At 54.0% G+C, this 22,309-nt stretch overlaps 2 protein-coding genes across 11 annotated transcripts in view; one reads left to right on the top strand and one right to left on the bottom strand.

The window, feature by feature from the left end:
* PPIP5K1 (diphosphoinositol pentakisphosphate kinase 1) overlaps positions 1–14,715 on the top strand; it is a 109,391-nt gene extending 94,676 nt beyond the window's left edge. For 8 of the 9 annotated variants that reach the window (XM_084817807.1, XM_084817810.1, XM_084817808.1 and 5 more), the window contains 2 exons: positions 9,665–9,778; positions 10,347–14,715. In XM_084817807.1, the coding sequence (XP_084673933.1) occupies positions 9,665–9,778; positions 10,347–10,825 (593 nt within the window). In that variant the 3' untranslated portion in view covers positions 10,826–14,715. The remainder of the gene's footprint in view (positions 1–9,664; positions 9,779–10,346) is intronic. The other variant, XM_084817815.1, reaches the window with a different exon arrangement.
* MAP1A (microtubule associated protein 1A) overlaps positions 14,715–22,309 on the bottom strand; it is a 69,169-nt gene continuing 61,574 nt past the window's right edge. For both annotated transcript variants that reach the window (XM_084817806.1, XM_084817805.1), the window contains 2 exons: positions 18,299–18,531; positions 14,715–17,787 (listed from right to left, as the gene is read on the bottom strand). In XM_084817806.1, coding sequence (XP_084673932.1) covers positions 17,632–17,787; positions 18,299–18,531 — 389 coding nt within the window. In that variant the 3' untranslated portion in view covers positions 14,715–17,631. The remainder of the gene's footprint in view (positions 17,788–18,298; positions 18,532–22,309) is intronic.

The raw sequence follows: 22,309 nt of genomic DNA on the forward strand, positions 1-22,309 counted from the left end.
AGTGTGTTGTGTTACAACCTGGAATTAAAATGGTTTTAAGTGGCATTTTTACCATTTGATTTACACAACATACTTAGCACTTTGAAGTCACAAAATATTTTTAATTGGCATTTGCTGGTTGCATAAGTACCCCCTCCCCCCCCCCCAGTGGAAGAAGCACCTTTGGCAGCAATTACAGCTGTGAGTCTTCGGGGTAAATCTCTCCCAGCTGTGTGGATTCTTGGGAAAATTGCTCAGGCCCTGTCAGGTTGGATGGGGACCGTTGGTGAACAGCAGTTTTAAAGTCTCGCCACAGATTCTCCATCCGATTGGGGTCTGGGCTTTGACGGCCATTCTAAGACATTCAGGTTCTTGTTTTTAAACCGCTCCAGTGCCATTTTGGCTGCGTGTTTAGGGTCATTGTCCCACCGGAAGCTGAACCAGCCCCAGGTCCCTTGCAGACTGAAACAGGTTTTCCCCTACAATTGCCCTGTAGTTGGCTCCATCCATCTTGCCCTCAATCCTGACCAGTTTCCTGATCTCCGCTGATGAAAAGCATCCCCCCAACATGATAGTGCCACCACCATGGGGATGGTGTTCTCGGGGCAAGGAGCACTGCTGGCTTTGCACCACCTATAGCGCTTTGCGGTAAGGCCTGAAAGTTCAGTTTGGGACACATTGGGCCAGAGAACCCGTGTTTTCCACATGTTTGCTGTGTCTCCCACATGCCTTTTGGCAAAATCCCAATGGGATTTGTGATGGGTTTTTCTCAGCGATGGCTTCTTGCCATTCTTCCATAAAGCCCATCTCTGTGGAGCATCTGGATGATAGTTGTCCCATGGAGAGTTTCTCCCATCTCAGCTGTAACTTTAACTTCAGAGTTACCGTTGCCCTCTTGGATGCTTCTCTGACTAATGCCCTCCTTACCTCATCACTGAGTTTTGGTGGACAGCTTCTCCAAAGGCAGAGTCGGGGTTGTGTGATGTTCTTTCCGTTTTGTGATAATGGATTTAACAGTGCTCCGGAGGATGTTCATAGTTTGGGAAGTTTTTTATAACCCAACCCTGACTGGTGCTTCTCCAGAACTTTGTCGCAGACTTGTTTTGATAGCTCCTTGGTCTTCATGATGCTGTTTGTTTAGATCTGCTCTCCAGCTAACGGGCCTTCCAGAAACAGGTGTATTTAAGCTGAGAGCACGTGACACTTGAATTGCGCGCAGGCGGACTCCGTTCAACTAATTATGCGACTTCTGAAGGCAGAGGGTTGCGCCAGAGCTTTTGTAGAGGGGTCACAGCAGAGGGGCCAAATACTTGAGCAATCCAGACTTTTCAGGGTTTTATTTGTAAATCATTTTGTAAAATACGTAGATTTTTTCACCCACGTTGACATTATGGACTATTTTGATAGATATTTCAGTGATAAGAAATCCTAATTGAATCCATTGTAATTCCAGGTTGTAACACAGCCGAATGTGAGGAAGTCAGAGGGCGGTGGATAATTAACGCAAGGCGCTGTAACTGAGGCGCGGGCGGCCGCGGCCAGATCAGACGCCCCTGGGCGCGAGCGCCGTTGGCGCACTAGCCCCAGCTGTGCAAACGCACCCCTGGCTGCTGCCGAGACCGGGGCATCCGGCTCAGGGCCGAGTCCAGAGGTGCACCAGAACTGCGAGCGAGAGACTCCAGCGGGGCGTGCCCTCCGGCGCAAGCTGGATCCCATCCTCTGATCTGCCTCTGACTGCCAAAAGCAGCTCTGTCTTGTCTGGATTAAGCTTCCGTTTGTTTGCCCGCATCTAGATAATCCCTCTCAGTCAGAAATCCCTGGAGCCGAGAAGCCGCTGCATACTCCAGGATCTTGCCCGAGAATGGAGTTTTGGAGACCAGCTGGAAATAGTCCAATACAGTGGTGTTCACGGATGGGTTTTTTAAAACAACGGTCTTGCCGCTGCCTCTTTTAGGCAAGGGGGACTCGCACTTTGCTCTGAAGCAAAGGCATTCACCGCCACTCTTGCCCACGTGGCCCGTCGCCCTGGGCTGCGGTGGGCAGGCCTCGCCTCTCCGAGGGTCCTGGCCGCATTCCTGGCTGTACAGATAGAAGTGTATCCCTTACAACTGGACGAGCAGGGCCAGAGGAGGAGCCACTCCTGTAATCCTGGGATTCGTGACCCTGTTTTGGGGCGGGCAGCAGCTGCTTGTCTGCTGCTGTGGCTCAGTGGGCCAGGATCTGTCCTGGGGGCACGTCGTCTGGGCGGGAGGCGCCCCCTTGCTGCCCTGGCATGGCTGGTGCTTTGCCGGGCATGCAGAGGGTGCGTGCACGTGCGCGCCCTCTTCCCCTGGTGGGGCTGGCTCCCGTCTCCTGCTTCCCTGCCCCGGGAGCTGCTGCTCTCGTGCCTCCCCCATAGCCTGGCCTCTCCCCTTGGCTGCTTGTCCCCGGGTGGTGTTGGGCCCTTTCCCCAGGAAGACTGTGTCTGCTGCCCAGGGGGCTCCATGGGGGTGGGTGCCCCGTTGTGCGGAGTGTGCTCCCAAATGGGGTTTTCTGAGGGGAAGGAGGGGATTCAGAGCCCTGCCTGTTGGGAATCTTGCAGGGATGGGCACACGCAGGGCCCACCTGTGCCACTGGGACTGATGGAATGGAGGTGCCGTGGCCTCATGCCACTTGTGTTGTGCGTGTGGCCAGGCGTGTGTGTGCGTGTGTGCTGGGGCTTTGTATTGCTAGGGATTCCTTGGCTCCCTCTGTGCGGGGGGCAGGATGTGGGCGCTGTTGCTGGCACAGTCCCTGATTGGTGGGTTTTGAGGAATGCCAGGGCTGTTTTTAGGCTTTTGTCTCTTTGTGCAGTTAGGTTGGTGTGTTTTCCCTTCCCGTCCTGGTCTGAGTGAACATCAGAGGCAGTGGCCTTCCTGTCAGCTTAGCAGTGAACTGTATCCGCTGCATCTCCCCTCCCCAAGCGTAATTGGTGCATAGGAGCGCTCTGCCAAAGAGCGCCTGTCCTGATTGAAGGGCTGTTGCCAGTTAGGGCCTGATTTCCCCTTTTCTGTTGTGGCTGTTTTTAGAGTTGTGTAAAATAAAAGGACTGACAGCAGCGTCTCTGAAGCAAGACGTGGCCAAATTCATCCGGGGGAAAGGGGTCCTGCTGACCCCTTTGTCCAAGAACACAGAACCATAGAACCATAGAATGGCAGGGTCGGAAGGGGCCCACAAGGCCATCGAGTCCAACCCCCTGCTCAGTGCAGGAATCCAGGTCAGAGCAGCCCTGACAGATGGCTGTCCAGCCTCGTCTTGAACGCCTCCAGTGTGGGAGAGCCCACTGCCACCCGAGGGAATCGGTTCCACTGTCGTATTGCTCTGACAGAAAGTTTTTCCTGATGTTCAGCCGGAATCTGGCTTCCTGTCACTTGAGCCCATGATTCCGTGTCCTGCACTCAGGGATGATCGAGAGGAGATCCTGGCCTTCTTCTCTGTGACAACCTTTCAAGTACTTGAAGAGCGCTATCCTATCTCTCCTCAGTCTTCTCTTCTCAAGGCTAAACATGCCCAGTTCTTTCAGTCTCTCTTCATAGGGCTTTGTTTCCAGTCCCCTGATCATCTTTGTTGCCCTCCTCTGAACCCTCTCCAGTTTGTCTGCATCCTTCTTAAAGTGTGGTGCCCAGAACTGGACACAGTACTCCAGATGAGGCCTAACCAGTGCTGAGTAGAGGGGAACTAGTACTTCCCGGGATTTGGAAGCTGTGCTTCTATGAATGCAGCCCAAAAGAGCATTTGCCTTTTTTGCAGCCATATCACATTGTTGGCTCATATTCAGCTTGTGATCGACAACAATTCCAAGCTCTTTCTCACTTGTAGTGTTGTTGAGCCATGTATCCCCCATTTTTTAAGTGTGCATTTGGTTTCTTTTTCCTAGGTGCAGAACTTGGCATTGATCCCTATTCAATGTCATTCTGTTGTTTTCTGCCCAGCGCTCTAGGCTATCCAGATCACTTTGAATTTTGTTTCTGTCTTCCAAAGTGTTAGCTGTCCCGTCCAATTTTGTGTCATCTGCAAATTTGATCAGCATTCCCTGCACCTCCTCCTCCAAGTCATTCATAAAAATGTTGAAGAGCACTGGGCCCAGGACTGAGCCCTGCGGTACCCCGCTCGTTACCTCTCCCCAGTTTGAGAAGGTCCCATTGATAAGCACTCTTTGAGTCCGATTCTGTAGCCAACTGTGGATCCACCAGATCGTTGTTTCATCTAGCCCACTTTGAGCTAGTTTGCTCATCAGGGTATCATGGGGCACTTTGTCGAAAGCTTTGCTGAAGTCGAGGTATATGATGTCTACAGCATTCCCACGGTCTACAAGGGAGGTTACTTGATCAAAAAATGAGATCAGATTTGTCTGGCAGGACTTGTTTTTGACAAATCCATGTTGGCTTTGAGTAATCACTGAATGGTTTTCAAGGTGCTTAGAGACTGATTGCTTTATCATCTGCTCCAGAATTTTCCCAGGGATTGATGTCAGACTGACTGGTCTGTAGTTCCCAGGTTCCTCCTTTTTACCCTTTTTGAAGATAGCGACAACATTAGCCCTCCTCCAGTCATCTGGCACTTCCCCCGTCCTCCATGATTTCTCAAAGAGAATAGACAGCGGTTCTGAGAGTTCTTCTGCCAGCTCCTTCATTACTCTAGGGTGCAGTTCATCTGGCCCTGGAGATTTGAACTCATTCAAAGTAATTACGTGTTCCTTGACCATATGCCTATCGATCTCAAGCTGCGATCCTGCCCCTTCAGCCTGTACTTTGCCTTTGCCAGGGGGGTCATAGACCCTCTTTTGGGAGAAGACTGAGCCAAAGTAGGAATTGAGCACCTCTGCCTTTTCTTTGTCGTCTGTTATCGTTTTGCCATCCTTATTTAACAGCTGAACCACCATTTCTTTCCTCTGCCTTTTACTATGCACGTAGCTGAAGAAAGCCTTTTTGTTGTTTTTAGCATCCCTTTCTAACCTCAGCTCATTCTCAGCTTTAGCCTTCCTGATGCCATCCCTGCAATTCTGTGCTATCTGCCTGTACTCTTCCTTTGTTACCTGGCCTTCTTTCCACTTCCTATATGTGTCCTTTTTTGTTTTCAGGTCATCTCTAAGCTTTTTGTGAAGCCACACTGGCTTCTTCTGTTGTCTTCCACCTTTTCTTCTTGTTGGAATTGTTTGTGATTGTGCCTTGAGAATTTCCTTTTTTAAAAGCTCCCACCCATCTTGGACTCCTTTTCGCGTTAGAGTCGCTTGCCATGGGACCTTCCTGATCATTGTTCTGAGTTTATTAAAATGAGCTTTCCTAAAATCCAGGGTACCCGTTTGACTACACTCAGCTTTTGCTTCCCTTAGAACCAAGAACTCAAGTGCAACATGGTCGCTTTCCTCCAGAGTTCCTGTAACTGCTCCTTGATCCACTAAGTCATCTCTGTTGGTTAGGATCAAGTCAAGGATAGCCGATCCTCTAGTTCCTTCCTCTGCTTTCTGTAGGAGGAAGTTATCCACCACACAAGTCAGGAATTTCCTGGAGGGGCCATGTTTTGCAGAATTTGTCTCCCAACAAATATCAGGGAAATTGAAGTTTCCCATTACTACTATATCATGCTTCCTTAAAACATTGGCTATTTGCTTTTCAAAAGTTTCATCCTCGTCTTCTCCTTGGTTGGGTGGCCGGTAGTAGACTCCGACCACCAGGTTCCTTTTATTCTTTGCTCCATTTATTTTGATCCAGATGCTCTCGATGGGGCTACCAAGCTCCTCCTCCTGTATTTCTGTGCAGAGATATGTATTTTTCACATACAGTGCAACCCCACCTCCCTTTCTGCACCTCCTGTTCTTTTTGAACAAGTTATATCCTTCAATTGCTGTATTCCGGTCATGAGAGTCATCCCACCAAGTCTCAGACTATTATCGGGCGCCTACGTCCATTGTTACCCCCAACATTACATTCCCTTCCCCGTAGGATTCAGTTTAAAGCCCTCCTGATGAAGTTCTTCATGCTGTGGCCAAACACATTCTTCCCATCCTTTGTGAGGTGCAACCCGCCCCTTGCCAACAGCCCATCTTCCAGGAAGTATAGCCCGTGGTCCCAGAATCCAAATCTCTGTCGTCGGCACCACCTTCGTACCCAGTCACTCACCTGGAGTATTTTTCTTTCCCTTTCTGTTCCTATTCTAACTCCTGGAAGGATGGATGAGAAAACTTATCTGGGCCCCAAAGTTCTTGAGTTTCCTTCCCAAAGCTTCAAAGTCTGACGTGATCTCTTCGTAGCTCCGCTTGGCACTATTTGTTCCCACATTGATGAGAAGAAAGGGATACCTGTCTGCAGGCTTTATGAGTGCAGGTGACCCTTCAGTTATGTCTCTGATCCGTCCTCCCGGGAGACAACATACCTGGCGAGTCTACGGGTCTTCGCAACATACTTGTGTCTCGATCCCACACAGCAAGGAGTCTCCCACTACTGGCACTCTTCTTCTTGTTGTGGGCCTGGGTTTCATCGCCTCTGTTTGACTGACCTTCAGCCTCTTGCTCACTCTCATGCAGGTTCCCCTGTGATTCTTCCTCTGCAGGCTGTCCTCCAGTCTCATCCGCAAGTACCTGGAATCGGTTCCACAGCTCCACTGCTTCCACTGGTGCAGAGTGGCGTCTAGTTCTTCTTCCCCTAACTGTCACCCTTTTCCAAGGAGTATCCTCTACTCCATTTTTCTTCACCTCAGCATTTCCCACTGCCTCAGCTTGCTGTTGCTCTTCTAAGCTTCTGGTCTTCCCTTTGCTGCTGTAGTTCCCCCATTCTGTCCAAGAACTCTTCGTGTTCTCTTATTCCCCAGAGGGTCGACAGTCGCCGCTCCAGTCCACTTACTTTTTCTTCCAGCAGCGTGATCAACTTGCACTTGTTGCAAGTGTAGGCCATGTTGTTCTCAGGCAAGAAAACAAACATTGCACACACCTTGCAGGTCACCACCACTGGAGAGTCTTGTCCTTCCATTGCCTCTTTTCCCTTTCTATGTCTAGCTTTCTGATTGTTCTAGACTAGCCTGTGCCTGCTCCTCCACTCAGTAGAGGTTAAAAGCAGAGTCCCACTGGTGTGGAAGTGTGTGTTACAAGACAAATAAATGGAAAAAAGTTAGTTAAAAAATAAAATGAAAAAAAAAATGTTAGGGACCTCCCCTGCCGAACTCCCCTGCCCAACTCCTGTTTGCTCCCACTGTCTGCTCGCTCTGGTCGCTTGCTCTCTGGGAGCTTGCTTGCTTCTGTAGTCCATGGACCAGGTGGAGCAGCTTGTTCGGCTCTGCTCTGCTCAGCTGGGAGGCAGGAAACAGACTGAAGCTTCCCGCCCACTCAGCTGCTGGGAGTACTTAGGCCACACACCCCCAATTCAGTTGGAGCTCTCAGAAGCCCCTGGTGAGCTCACAGCCACTCAGAAGGATGAAGGGCAGCCCCCTGGGCTTCCTGCAGCCCACTTCCCTCTTAGCCTCTGTCTCCTTTGTCTCTTCTACCACTGCAACTCCCCTGGCCAACTCCTGCTTGCTCCCCCTGTTCGCTCGCTCTGGTCACTCACTCTCTGGGAGCTTGCTTGCTTCTGTAGCCCCTGGACCAGCTGGAGCAGCTTGCTCTGCTCTGCTCTGCTCAGCTGGGAGGCGGGAAACAGAGGGTGTGTCCGTGCGACACGCTCGCCCATGACTGGCCATGCACCGTGGGTTGCTTTGCGAACACTCCACAGGGCACGGTTAGACAATCAGGCACACAACCCACAGTGCGTTGGCTAGGGGAGGGGGAAATCCAGCCCGTGGGGGGGGTATGTCCCCCCTGCTGATTTTCGACAAGGGATTCCTATGCCACTCAGCTTCACGGGGTTGTGTAGGAATTTCATGCTGCTCCTTGCCAAAATTCCTATACAACCCTATGGAGCCTTGCTGAAAATCAACTGGGCAGGGGAATCCCTAAGGGTCCATGTTGAGGGGTTGGATTCCCCCCTCCCCAGCAAATTTTTGGCATGGGGTCATTTTTAATTTTTTTTTAAATGCACACATTCCCTGGGCACAGGGAAGTGCAGAAAATTTTTCCTGGTCATTTTTTTGCACACAAACTGAGCTGGGGGGAGGGGGGGAATTAAAGGGCTCCAATTGCAGTTGGGGTGTGTGTGACAGCCCCACCCAGGTGCCATTTGGGCACCATTGGAGGGGCTTTCACTGGCAAAGGGAGAAGGGCACAGGCAGCGGCTTGGCCACGATTGCAAATGGCAGTTGCAGCCCCGCTTGGCAAGAGTGGCAGGGGGTTCTGCTGTTCTTGCCGAGGGGCTCACTGCCCAGTGTTCTGTACCCACAGGGGGCACAACACACCAATCCATCATGGGTAAAACGATACCCAATCCATCATGGGTATTTGATTCCCCGGACATCGCCTGGTTGTCCAGAAGTCAAGCCTGGATTAAATTCCTGTAAACTTGAACACCACCACCCTGGTCCATTGAACCATTCACCAACAGTACCTGTGTCTTGTCCGAACTTGAGTTTATTGAAGAAATCTCTGAACAACCTCTCCCAGTGTTTCATATAGAAATTTAAGAGCATGTGGAATAACCTAGAATCTTGGGCATAAATGCCGCAGGGCAGAAACAAAATCCTCCAGCACTACCTTCTGGAACCTGCCTGCAATGACTCCCGGACAGGCAAACTAGAAAGATACCATGGTGGACAGTATGCAGTCCTGCTGGGAGGCCCAGGAGAATCAACCGGGTCCAACTCCCCATCTCTCTTCCTGGCATAATTCATCCACCAGGACAATCAAGACAGCGGATTGTCAGCCAAGAAAGATCCAGACAATCCGTATTGTCCATGAGTGGCCAGAGTGCTTGAGCACCTGCCCCCCAAATGGAAGACTTGTGCCTGGCTGAGAATGGGAACAATTGGGTTTATTTCAGCTGGTGCTGCACACGCACGCTCTCCCTCTCACCAAGGCCTACGTGCTCTTCTGGCCCATGGCAAGATGTTACTAGTTAGGAAGGGCAAAGGTGGAAGGCTGCACTGCTACAAGCATCTCGCCTTGCCTCCCGGGCCTCGTAACTGAAGTTCCTCTAAAGCAATAATGGCAACAGTCGTTCTCCAAGATCATGTCAAAATGGACTCCTCCACTCAGAGTGACTGGAGTAGATGCAGGTTGCTGGTAAAATCATGTCCCTAGCAGAGAGGTCTTGGCGGACTGGTGAGAGTGGGTGACCATGGGGGCCGAGGGAAAGTCAGCCCCAGGCCCCCTAAGTGGCTGTGCTGAACAGCGCTGTGTGGACGTGATGGTGGCAGAAAAGTATCCCTTTCCCACCACCAACACTGCACAGGCCTTAAAAGGGGCATTAACCTGTGTGTGTTCAGATGTGGCCTGAGACTCTCTCGCCATTGCCCTGCTGCTTCATTGCTGCCAGGGCTGACCGGGCTGTGGCTGGGACTGGGTGCTCGGGAGCGGTCCCGTCAACTGCCTGGGGCGCCTCCCGTCCTCTAGAGATCAACCGAAGCTTTGACAAGAGTGCCTGCCAGGCCTGCAGGAAACAAAAGCGCCCAGATCAATCGCACATTAACTTGCGCGAGCATCCTCTTTTACGCCAGATCCCAGGGGGCGGGCAGTGGCGATGTGGCACTCAGCCGCAGGCCCTCGAGAGCGCTTGGGATGAGCTGGTTCTCACTTTCTGTCCTGCAGCACTCCTGGATTCCCTGACGGGCAGCCCAAGGCCAGGAGATGCCGTCATGCCGCTGCAAATTCTGTCTTCCTCTTCTCTGCCGCTGCAGCCCCGCTCAGCCCAGCCCGCTTGGCGTAAGTGGCTCCCTGGGCATGGATGGGGTGGAGAGGATCTGGGGGCATCAGCCTTGGGGTGTAAGAAGGAACCTGATCAATTTGTTTGGAAGAACGAGAGGCAAGGCAGCTTGTGTCACTGCATGTCCTCTGGCTCTGTGCCAGCACTGAACCCTTCCCGAGCAGCAGCGGCGTCTGGATGGTCTGCAGATGGCCCGGCAGTGACCCAGACCCTCCCCCGGTGTGAGATGGGAGGCAAGTTCTTGCAGCTGGGAGAGGGCAGCTGCTTCCAGGCTGTGTGATGGGGTGTCGGGGGCTGAGGGCGAGTGGCGCTCTGCCTCCTGCCTCCTGCGGCGCTCCAGGGCCGGGATCATCCTGACCCTGCTTGTGCCCTCACTGCCATCGGCTTCCATCGGAGCCCAGAGTGGGCCATCACAAGTAGCTTGCTGCATGAGGCTGCGTGTCTCGCATAGGGTTGCCCTATCTGGGGGTGGGCACAGTGACTGGGAGCATTGTCCTGCGAAGGGGAGGGGAGGGGAGGGGAGGGGAGGGGAGGCGGCTGAAGGCCCTTCTTGTTTTTCCCTTGCAGACAGCAGCAGCCCCTCCAGCGCCATCTCCAGCGCAGGGCCTTCGTCTCCAGCCCCCTTGGAGAGCTGCCCCCGCTTCAGCGCCTGCGAGAAGCCTCCACTCAGCCCCCAGACCGGCAAGGACAGGCTGCCCGGAGACATGGCCCTGCTGGACAGGGGCGGAGCCTGGCAGGAGAGGCTGGAGGCGGGCAAGGGAGGGGTGGGGCAGCCAGGCTGGGGGCCCTGGGCACAGCCCTTCCCCACAGGGGCCCGGCCCCAGGGGAGCCCGCCACTGCTGCTGGGAGCGGGCGCGATGGAGGCAGGGAGCGTGCCCTTGCTGTCCACACGGGGGCTGGCGGAGGCGGGCCAACAGGCTGTGCAAGAAGAGCGGCCCAAAGGCCAAGGGCCAGCCTGGGGGGCAGCTCTCTGCAGCCCCTCCCTGCCCGCTGAGGAAAGCGCCGCGGGGAAGCTGCTCTCGCGCGCGCAGCAGCCCCCTGTCTGAGCGCAGGTGCGATGCCCCGCGCCCGCAGGGCACCGCCTCTGGCCTTCACTGTGGCTCTGCCTGGGCCAGGGCTCCCCAGCTCCTCAGCAGCGCCAGCAGGGACTAGCTGTGCCCCAGCGGCGAGGCTCCTGCTGCAGGATGGCGCGGCCCCTCTGCTCCACGGCCATGGGGCCTCTGCCCAGGTCAGGGTGGCAGCCAGGGCCGGCCCGGGCCTCCGAAGTCTCCTCTGGCAGCCGCTGCCTCTGCTCTGGCAGTGCCTGAAGTGCCGCGCCAGGCAGATGGTGCCGCTGGCGGAGCGGCGCCCTGTGAGGCTCCGCCTCAGACTCCAGCTCTGCCGGCACCTGCTCGGTGAAACGCTGCTTTCAGAAATCAGGTTTCCTTTGGAACACGAGGTGACATGCCAAATGGTGTACAGCGCAGAGCAAATATTTAATATATTCTTCGCATCAGCGGGGGGTGGGGTGGGGATCCAGGGGTTCCTCCCCCCTGCGCCCAACATTCATGGGTCTGGTTCAGATGTGTTTTTCTCACGCTGCCAGTTGTGGAACTGCCTCCAAGCGTCCTCCTTGTGCTGCCTATTCGAAGTGTAGTGAAATGCTGACACCCTCAGCCTTGCCACGTCTTGGGTTCTCTGTCTGGGTGGGCCACTCTGGGTGGAGCTGCTCCTGTGCAGGGCACAGAGAGTCTCTCTTTGCTTTGCATTGTCAGGGTGCCGAGGACGCCCAGCTCTTCCCTGAAGAACGTGGTGGGGTCGACCAGAGGGCAGGCCATGGAAACCAAAGCCCATACACCCACAATGGCAAATGCGTTTCAGTCTAAATATGGGGGCAAAAAATCAAAACTTGTACATACTCTGATGGTGACTAACCAGGCAAGAGATCTAGGGATTGCCTCAATGGATCTCGGTGAAAATGTCTACTCTGGTTACCTCCTGACAGGCATCTCCTGGTGCTACCAAGCAAAAGGCCTTGGGCAACTATTCCACCTTCCCCCGTGTGGCAAACCCCTGCTTCTGATGTACCAGTCCCATAACATACTCCTTAAATGATATTTTTGTGGTAAGAAAAAACCTGTGAAAGTGGTGGGAAAATATGAGAGGACTATAAATAGAACACCCAGACCTGTAAAATTCTGTGTTGGAAACTAGGCAATTGCACAATAAAAGCCTCATCTGGAAGCACCCTCAGTGTATGGTGGTAAAAAAAAAGGCAAATTCCATGTTGGGGATTATTAGAAGAGGAACTGAAAGTAAAGCCGCCATTGACATACCCTGTGGTGCAGCCACATTTGGAATAGTGTCTGTAGTTCTCATCTCACCAAAAATAGCATAAAACCGGAGGAGGACAAGGGACAACCACAGTGAATAAGATATTGAGGCTCCTCCCTAGGAGAAAAGTGTAAAGTTTGGGCACTTTTCAATGTGTATGTGGGGGGGGAGGGGAGGGCCGGATAGGATTTATAAAATTATGCGTGGTGTGGAAAAAGTGAATGGAGAATGTTTATTCTGCCTCATAATGCTGGAACTTGTGGTCACCCCAGTGGAATCGACTGGGTCGATGCAGGACCTGCGACATCGAGCCCTGGCCCCCTCTGTCCGCAGTCGCGGCCTTCGTGCAGCAGCGCCAGCTTCAGTGTCTCCCCACCACACTGCTAGTTGCTGGGGAGAGGAGCCAGAGAAGGTGACTGTGTCCTCCACCTGATCATGGTTGGACGTAGCTGGAATCCTCGGGGGGATCTTCATGACCATGGAATGAACAGTGCATTGGAGCATTGCCTGGATTTTCATGGAATTGGCTTTGGTCAGCAAGATAAGCCAAATGTACTGTACCTTTAAAATCTGGTTTTCAGGAGTCACACAGCACTTGGTACTTCCAGGTGGGGTGGGGGGAGTAGAAGTGAATGTTATCAACCTAGCAGGGGCTGCTCAACCAATGAGAGGCTTGTTTCCCATCCCTGTCCAGGCTCCCCTCTGCTGATACATTATTATGGAGAGCAACTCATTTTCCCCGTGTGTGCAGATTTCCCTGAAGAAGCCAAAATCCCCGGTTCTTGGGTGCAGCATCTGAAGGCTCCCCCTGAGAGCTTCCCCCCGCCCCAGGTTTGCCCCTTTCCAGCAATCCGTTGCCGAGTTATTGCTCCCACCCCATTTCTCCCCTTGTGCGCACTTTTGCCTTGAGGAGCCAAAATCCCCAATTCTTGAGTCTATGACTACTCCCCCGAGAGCAGGCCAGCCCCCCAGTTTTGCCCCATTCCAGCACTCTGCCGCAAGGAGTTATTGCTTTCACACACCCTTCCCCCCCGGGACTTTACATAACAATACATTACAACAGAGAAAAGACTATATCTGAGAAACTACAGAACATCAAGGAAGCATGAAGCGAAAGAGCTTTAGGTGAGTTACTAGAGTTAGTCAACCCTCTTTCACTGAAGGAGTGAGATTTATTTCTTCTGAGTAAACATGCACAGAAGGGGGGGCAGGGATCTGTTAACAATTGAAAGCAGGCTACCTAAGGCGATTGAGTACCACTACTGTGGTAATGGGAGGGGTTGCTGCTGCGCTCCAGGGGCATTTCTCAGTGGGAAAAACTACTTCCCTTTGGGAAACGAGGGAGTGGGGCATCCCACCCACTTGACCACATCACAGAGGCATGCCCAGGATTCAGTTTGTGGGGGGGGGGGCATGGCACACCGGTAAAACTGCTTTCATTAAAAAAAATTGGCAGCAGATTGGTGGTGATGTCATTTGTCATGAAGGAATTCAGACTGCTCTGACTAAATGGCTCATGAAGACAGCGTCTGATCGAACTGCTCTGATGTTTTGTGTGTCTCATGGTGGGAGCAAAGTGTACACAAAACTCCCTGGTAGAGGTTGCACGATGTCTGTGGACCAGCAACAGTGGCTTTCTAGGATGCCATTTTTGTCTGGATCCTTTTGCATGGAGGGGCAATGCTTGTGCTGTCATAGAATCGTAGGGTTGAAAGGGGCCTGTAAGACCCTCGAGTTCAACCCCCTGCTCAATTCAGGAATCCAAGTCAGAGCATCCCTGGCAGGTGGCTGTCCAGCCTTGTCTTGAATGCCCCCAGTGTGGGAGAGCCCACCGCCTCCCTAGGTCATTGGTTCCATTGTTGTATTGCTCTAACAGGAAGTTTCTCCTGATGTTCAGCTGGAATCTGGCTTCCTGGAACTTGAGCCCATTATTCCGTGTCCTGCACTCTGGGATGATCGAGAAGAGATCCTGGCCGCCTTCTCTGTGACAACCTTTCAAGTACTTGAAGAGCGCCATCATATCTCCCCTCAGTCTTCTCAAGGCTAAACAGGCCCAGTTCTTTCAGTCTCTCTTCATAGGGCTTTGTTTCCAGTCCCCTGATCATCTTCGTTACCCTCCTCTGAACCCTCTCCAGCTTGTTTGGGGTGGTCAGTCTCCTTTAATCCTATGGAGAAAGGTGCTGACTTGGCTCACAGATGAATGTGATGTGGGATTCAGTGCTTTTGGGCTGGTGGCTTACAGTTCTGAGCCATTGCAGTAGAAGCTTGAGGTTGAATTAGTAACTTTTGTCATAGCCACATCATGGAGCTACAAAGCTGAAGCCAACTTGCCTGAGTGAGCACCTTTAATAATTGCATGCGTGCGTGCTCTGCATGTTGTGCGCTCTTTGTTACTTGCCTAGGATGTCTTTCAGGGTGCGCAACCTTCAGTCAAGGAAAAAGAATTCCCTGCCAAAGCGCTGCCATTAGTGGGTTTTGGCCCTTCCGGAGCTGAAGTGGACAACTGGCTCATGAAGGAGGTGAGCACAGTGGATGTGCTTTCCGGTGGATGTGCAGTCCAAGGCAGAGAAGGGCTGCCTGGAGCCATCAGGGGCATTCCAGCTGTGACAACCACACGGACATGAGCCAAAGCTTTGTCAGACAGCAGAAGCTGGGGCACCAGAAGCCACAAGGACAAGAAGGGTGTTAGTCAAACAAGCCAGCTCCACTGCCTCAGACTGGCCGTTATTGCCTTGATTGTCGGAATGCAGTCTGCGTGCAGCTATCACAAAGGCATCCACTCTGCTGCGGCTTGGCATTCCCTGGAAAAAATGCCTTTGACCAGAGAAATTTGCTAGATTTGGTGTGAAATAAGCCCATGCTCTTGTGCCTGTGGCCCAAAGAAAAGGTAGGCGCTCTGGAAATGCGCCCAGGAAGAGCCAGTTTGAGGTGTGGGCAAAAAGCAGTTGGGCCTCTCCACCCCCACCGCCCCACACCACTAAAGGAAGAGAGCTCAGTAATGCCTTCGACTTCCCTGTAGGCACCAGTTGTTCTGGGAGGGGGCTGCCCTGCGCCTTCCTCCTCGGAGCCGTCCCCCACCCCCTCTGGCACTGCAGTGTAGCCAGCTGTTCTATGAATGACAGCTGAGCGGGCTTGGCTAATCGTACCACAAGCCTTCAGTGGCGGCGTGCCTGCTGGCAGGAGAGCAGAAGGGCGGCAGCGCATGGGTGGAAAGGGGGAGAGGCTCCATGGTGGCAATGGGCTGGCCAAGGCTGAAAAGCAATGCTTGACATGGCAGCTGTCAGTGGAAAGATAACACGAGCCCCACACAGGTCGCAGTTAATGTGGCTTTATTGGTTAGTGCAGGCCTCTCCCTTTACAATCCTTAGAATGACAGCACATTGCACACAGAAATGAGGGCGAGGAGGAAATCTGAGGAACTCAAGTTGAATTGTACAGAATATGGGGTTTGGGGGGGGGTGTCAGAGGAGAACCGGACTCTGTTTAGACAACATTCAGCAGAGGAGGAGCCTGGAGCAGATGCCATTTTTGGACCATTAAGAGGACAGCGTCTTCGTGACTGCTCCAAATGAATACTTTGTACAGAAGTAATCGTACATTGCTGGCCACATGCAGGAGCAAGCAAAAGCAGCATTTAATTGCCTTTCTCTCCATTCATTTCCTGGGGTTACGGGACAGTGTTCCCTTGGGCTCGTGTAGCTGCGGCTGGATGCTTTATAAAGAGCAGTTTTTACAAGTTTTGCCATAAAATGTGAAGAAGATGCTGACGCCTATTTCAAAACTACAAAAATTTTGGAAAGACTAATGCTGGGGTGAGGAGAAATTGGTGGGGGAGGTGGGAGACCACAGATTTTTGGGTATATGGGGAGGAGGGGGAAGAGCCTCCTCTATACTTTCTTCCAGGAAGGAGCAATGGGTCTCCGTCCCACCCGCTCCCTGCTTCAAGTTTTGAGACATTCATAGGTGGGTTAGTGCATTCGCTCATCTGCTGAGACACAGGCCATCCCTGTCGTGCCCTGCCCCACGTGCGTGTGATTTGCTGCCAGCCAGCAGGGCAAGCCTGGTACCCAAGTCAAAGACAGAGAGAGCTGGGTTCCTGGTGCCCCCCCCGCCCCCCCGTGCCTGGGTGCCAGAGAACTGACCTGAGCAGGCAGAACCTGCAACTCCTACTGACCGGGGGGGGGGGGGGCATTTTTAATCTTGCCACTTGCAGCATTTGGAACTGAGACCTGTAAGGCAGGCACCTACAGTGTGACATTAGTGCACATAGACACGCATGGAACAACTACAACACACCCATCAGACAAGCCAGTTGCACTAAAGCCAAACACACACACACAAATAAATATATAACTTAGACAACGAAGTAGTAAAGTTCTTTCGGCATGCCCGCCCCACCCCCCGACAGCTGGCCAGGATCGCCTGTGAGGCGGGCTGGTGCCCTCTTTGCCCGACAGGCTGGAGGAGGGTGTCTCGGGTGTGCCCAAAGGGCAGCATTCGTGCGTTGTTCCCTGCAAGACGTGCTCTGCCCCCTGCACAGCTACAACACAACTGGCCTAGCAGTGGGGGTGGGGCTGCACGGCAGGCCGGCCAGTCCCGCCTGCCTCGTGGTGGGCAAGAGGCCCTCGCTGATTCTCCCTGCTGCAAGGGTTGTGTGGGAAATGGCAGCGCAATGGAGGGGGGAAGAGCATGAAAACAAAATGTCCCAAGCTCTGGGCCCTTGACCCACAGAGGGAACAGGAGAGAATTATTTCCCAGCATGCGGCCCCAGGCCCACAGGCAGAATGGCCTCCCTACTCCCCTCTCTTCCCCCTCTTGAACTGTGGCTCACAGGGAAATGCCAGGGCCTGATGCGTGGTGGGCAGAAGGGCCATGCTCATCAGCCCCCTTCATAGGCGCAGCACAGCCCCAGCAATGCTGAAGATGCAGCATTTGCCATCAGATGGCTGCCCTCGTTGGAGCAACAGGCAGGACCCCTCCTCAGTATGGCTTCTGCAGAAGGCTGGCCAAAGCTGCCTGGGCTGGGCCGACTGCCCCGTTGTGTGGGGGCATCCAGTGTGCCCCTCCCAGCCCAGCTCTCACTCCATACCTTGAGAGACTGAGGACGGGCGTCGCTCAGCACATTCTTGGTGTGCTTCTAATCTTGTCTAGCACTGCTGCCACCAGAGGTTCCCCCCATGGTCTCAGGCAGACAAAGTTCTGTGGGATGGACCCTGAGCAACAGCCATCAGCCAGGGCATGGGGAGGGAGCACGCACGCACGCACACGCAGGATGAAGGCAGCTGAATTACTCTACAGCAGTGATGGAGGCAGCAAAATAAACCTGGGAGAGTGAAACAGCCCCCACATCCTGGGGGACAGGCATGCTGGACTAGTCCTGGCCATCCTGGCAAACAGAACTACATACAGACGGAGCGTTGCCTGCGAGTTCAGACCATATTCAGGAAAGGAAGAAGTGAGCTGTGAGTGGATGGATCTCCGAGTGCTGGGTTGGTGGGCGGAGAAGGTAGATGAATAAGCGGTCGCTGTAGCTGTGGGCTCAGAACTCAATCTTGCATGCAGGGAAGGACTCATCCTGCATCACCACTGTGCTGCTGCTAGCCAAGACCATGATGCTCAGCTCCTGCTGCTTCTCATGCGTCTGTTGATACCATTCACGTGTCACCTCTGTGTCATGCGTTGGGATCAAAGTTACCTGGGGAGACACAAAAAGCATAGGGAGGCTGTGGACGTCGCAGCTATCTGTCCTGTCGCGCCCACAGTGCAGCTTCGACATGCAGCCGGAGCACCGTTTATGCGTAGAAGTAGCGGGGGGGGGGGGGGCGGGCTGGCCACATGCTCTGCTGCTGGCTGGAGGTTGGTGAAGGGGCAGATTGGGACTACATCTGGCAGGACCACCGCAGGCCTGGCTCACCTGCTGTCCATCCTCTGAAAGGATTTGGGGCCTTGAGGCCATGCTGGCTGTTGGCTGGCCAGAGTGCAGCATTATTCTGGGGCGAGGCGATGGGGTGGGCTGGGCTCTGTGAGAATGAGGTGGTGCGTGGACAAGGCAGGGGCTTAGGCTGCTCGCCTTGCGGCTAGGCAGTCCTCGCCGAGAAGACATGTATTCCTATTCGTATTCCTGATGGGGAGGACACCCTCTCCTCAGACATGGGCTTTTTGAGCACATCTGCATTGCCTCTTGGGGAGTCCTGCCAGCCACTCACCTGCAGGTTCTCCCCCCACTGGGCCTTTCCCTCCAGCAGGGCATCCAGGACCACACGGCTGGGCTCCCCACTGCCGGGGTCATTCCCGCTCACAACATAGTATGAAGCTCGGACTCTCTTGAAGAACTCCTGGTCCGTGTTCTTCCCACTGCAGTGGTTGGGGACGTAAGCCAGGTCTACATAGACAGGCAGTCCGGCGGGCACAGAGGAGCTGCTTTTGGGGTGACCGGAAACTTGGGGAGAGAAAATTGAGGTCAACTTCAGACAAAGCATTCAACAAGTGACAACCTTCCTCTTGCTTTCTGGAGGACACACCAACTGGTGGCAACCAAGGACTGTTATGCCATCAGCTTCCAGTTGAATGCCCCAACCACCAGTTTCCTCACAACTGGCCCAGTTTAAACATTTCTTTGCATCCCACAACTGGCCTGTTTCAGCTGCTCTCCCTAAACCCGAGCAATTAAAGGATCTGAGAGATTCTGATGTTGTGGAAAGACAGGAAGAGACAGCAGACTGAAAAGGTCTTCCTCATATGCCATTTCCATTTCTTCCATGGGGCCAATGGGCTATCTTTTACTTCCAGGCAAGCTGGGAGAGGGGCTCAACTTCGGCCATAACTGGGGGCAGGAGAGAGAAGCGGGCCAGTCGTGCCTTTGGGGCAAACTGCGGGGTCCTCAGGGGCTCTTCCAAGCGCCGGGCTGAATTCTTCATTTTGGTTCTCTGTTAAAAATGTGCGTGTTCTTTCTTTCTTCCAGATGACACGAGGCACTGTTGCTGAGAGAGGAGAGAGATAACAGGAAGCAACTTGTCCTACCTCCAGTGCAGGGGTAGACCTGTGCCCACCAGGTGTTGGGATTATAACTCCCACCAGCCCCAGCCAGCATGGCTAATGGTCATATGGGCATTGTAGCCCAAAACATCTGGCTAGCACCAGGTTGGGGACAGCCTGCCCCAGTGAAAAAAGGCTCCCTCGCTGGCCTCCGCGGCTGATCCAAGCTCCGCTCACTCTTGCTCAGCCAGGTCGCCACTGGCCCAGGGGAGGGGGTGGGGCCTGGCTTAGGGCGGGGCCCTGCTCTGCATACAATCCCAGCATCATCGCAGGGTGCGACTGGGGAAAATCCTCCCTGAAACCCTGGAGAGCTGCCGCCACCAATCGGTGTCGACAACACTGGGCAAGATGAGCCAGCAGGTCTCACACAGCTCTGTTCCTAACCAGCCCCTCCACTCCCAAGGCCGAGGGGAGAGACTATTGGGGCAGGGGAGAAGGGGGATCTGGAGGTCTCTGCTGCTCCTTCGCATGGGAGAAAGGCCAGAGGCAGGCCAAGGGGAGCGGAGAGTCTGGTGCCGCCTCCGCCATGCCTCCACCTGAAAGGGGGGCTGGTCTTCCCACAAGAACCCCAAAGTTCCCGCTGACTCAGACCATTTTTTAGAGCACAGGACAGGCTGAATGGGACAGTCCAGCTAGAACCAAGAAGTACTACTCTTTGTAGATGGCAAAGTGGACTCCCCGGAGGGCCGGGGGCAGGTGCCCCAGTGGCGACACTACGGCAGCAGCTCCACCAGCCATAGGGAGTGGCAGGGCACACTCTGGGGCAGGGGCATGCGGCTCTGCTCTCCTGGGTTCGGCCCCGATCTGGAAGCGCTCCGGAGGAGATGCGGGAGGCGGCTCGTGGGCACTCCGAGGCGCCCCCTGGCCTCTCAAGTGGCTGGGAGAGGCCGTTGGAGGCTGGGGCAGAGGGGTCATCGCCCCGCAGTGGACACCCAGCTTTCCCTTGCCCATTCCAGGAAGGCAGTGGCGGCCATGCAGTGTCTGGCGGCAGGACAGGAGTGGGCGGGAGCCGACGAGCTGAGGCTTGATTGCGACAGGATGGGGTGGCAGCGCGCTAGATGAGGGGCTCGGGCTGGATGGGGTGGTGCCCCCAAGAGCAAACTGCCTGGGAGGGGCGGGGGGGTCCTGGATCGGTCGCCTGCTCTGGATGCCCAGGCGGCGGTGGCAGCAGTGGCCAGGGAGGCTCTGGGACAGTCTGGACTGATTCACCAGCTGCAGCTTCTCCTGGAGAAGACAGACATGTCCCATCCAGGCCAGACTAGTGCAACACTCTTTACATCAGGGGTGGGCAGCATGCGGCCCCACCGCTGAATCTGCTGCAGAAATATGGCAGCGAGGGAGTCAAAAAGGGCTGATTTCCCTTTGTACTAATGGCAAACAAGCTGCAACTTGCCAGCAACATTCGCTTGTGCAGTAGCAAATCAGCCCTTTTTTGGGCAGCAGAGATGGGGGTGGGGAAATGGCCCCTGGACTCTGTGTGATGCTTCCTTCGAAGGCTGCCTGGAGGCTTCAAATTAGTTTCAAATGCAGCAGCCTGAATTTTGTCTAGTCAGAACATGCAACTCCAATGCTTTGTCAGTGCTGTTGGCTTCCTACTTTCTTACAGGCCCAATTCAAAATGCGAGTGTTGGTCTTCTAGCTCTAGGGCCAGGTTAGCGTATACCGATGTCTGCATAAGCCCACCTGCCCAGGCGTTTCAGATCAGGCTCTGAGTCCCTGCCCTTGCTGCCTCCCGAGGTATGTGTTGGAGAAGCATGAGAGACAAGGCCTTTTCTGTGGTGATGACAGGGCAGGTGGCCGAGATCTGTCAGCCCCTAGCCCTTCTCTTAAGAAACTGGAGACCTTTTTATTTCTACAAGCTTTTGAAGTACAATCTTAGGGTCCTTGGCAGGACATCCCAGTAGCCAGAAGGAATATGGCTCGAGGTCAGCAGAGGCGACCGGACCTTGGATCCCCCCTCCCAGCTCCAACAGAATGTTCTTCACCACTCACCTCCCAGACAGCATTGGACCCCAATGGTGGGAGAGGTGGCCGTGGGGCAGCTCAGGGCCACAGTGTGGATGGAGGCCTCCTGGTCTCTGGACACTGCCCCAATTGGGGGGGGGGATATGCACCGGGCTTGGGGCTGGCCTAAATGAACTCCCTCCCACTGTAAGCAATGGGAGGGAAATAGTTGAAAGGAAAAAATACACGAAGGAAGGAGGGAAGGAAGGAAGGAAGGAAGGAAGGAAGGAAGGAAGGAAGGCCCTCAACCCTCACTTCCACTCTGCCAGGCCCTCCAGCATTCGCTAGTGTGCAATTTTAGATCTTGTTTTATTGCGATTCCTGCTGTATTACTGTATCGTCTGTATTAACTGCATTGCATTATTGCTGTTTTTAAGTATGCTGCTAGCTGCAGTTCTGCAGAAGAGAGCACCACCACCACCATCATCGTAACAACTACCACTGTTACTACCACCACCTCTGGGGGCTGTTGACACACTTGGCGATGTGAGAAAGGGTCCCTGGCATCACCACAAAACGGCTGTCATGGGAGGTGTGGCGAAGGACAGGCGACCTGCCCTCACAACTGAGTGCACAGCAGAGGTGGGGCCTGAGCCCCACCACACTAAACAACCCCGTTGAACCCAGAGATTTCAACACCACCAGAAGCCTGCTTCACAGCCATCCCAGCTGCTCCTAAGAAAATGTGTGCATTCTTTTAAAGGGGGCAGGGCGCCTTGGCGAGCACCAAGATAGGCGCCAGGGTGCGCATCAGTGCCCGGGGCGCCGCATGGCCTGTCCCTGGCTTACAGGATAAGGCCTTTGCTGTGGCTCCATGAGCATCGTGGCTTTGCTCTTCGGAGCCATGAGTATCTTGGTCAGAAGAACTGGTTTCAATTGCTTCCAAACTGCTCAAGGGCAGGCTCAAGAAAATTTATCTTCCTTACTGCAGGGATGAGGTAGAGGAGGAAGTAACAGCTTCCAGTGCGGACCAGGCAGGAACCTAGGGCTCAAAAGTTGTGGATCCTGGCTTGCAATCTCAGCTGGCCAACATCTGCTGCAGCCTAGCTATTCAGAGCCCCAGTAGAGTCACTGCAATGCAACGAGGAGACCAAGCTGCCACAGCCCTTTCGGGCCCCCAAAGCCCCCTCCAGGCCGAGCGAGGCGTGCAAGTGTCAAACGCCTTGCACCCCTCAGCA

Source organism: Heloderma suspectum, chromosome 11 (assembly GCF_057233095.1).
Source record: "Heloderma suspectum isolate Gila_16-S chromosome 11, 16-S_ref, whole genome shotgun sequence".
In the NCBI taxonomy this organism is placed as follows: Eukaryota; Metazoa; Chordata; class Lepidosauria; order Squamata; family Helodermatidae; genus Heloderma; species Heloderma suspectum.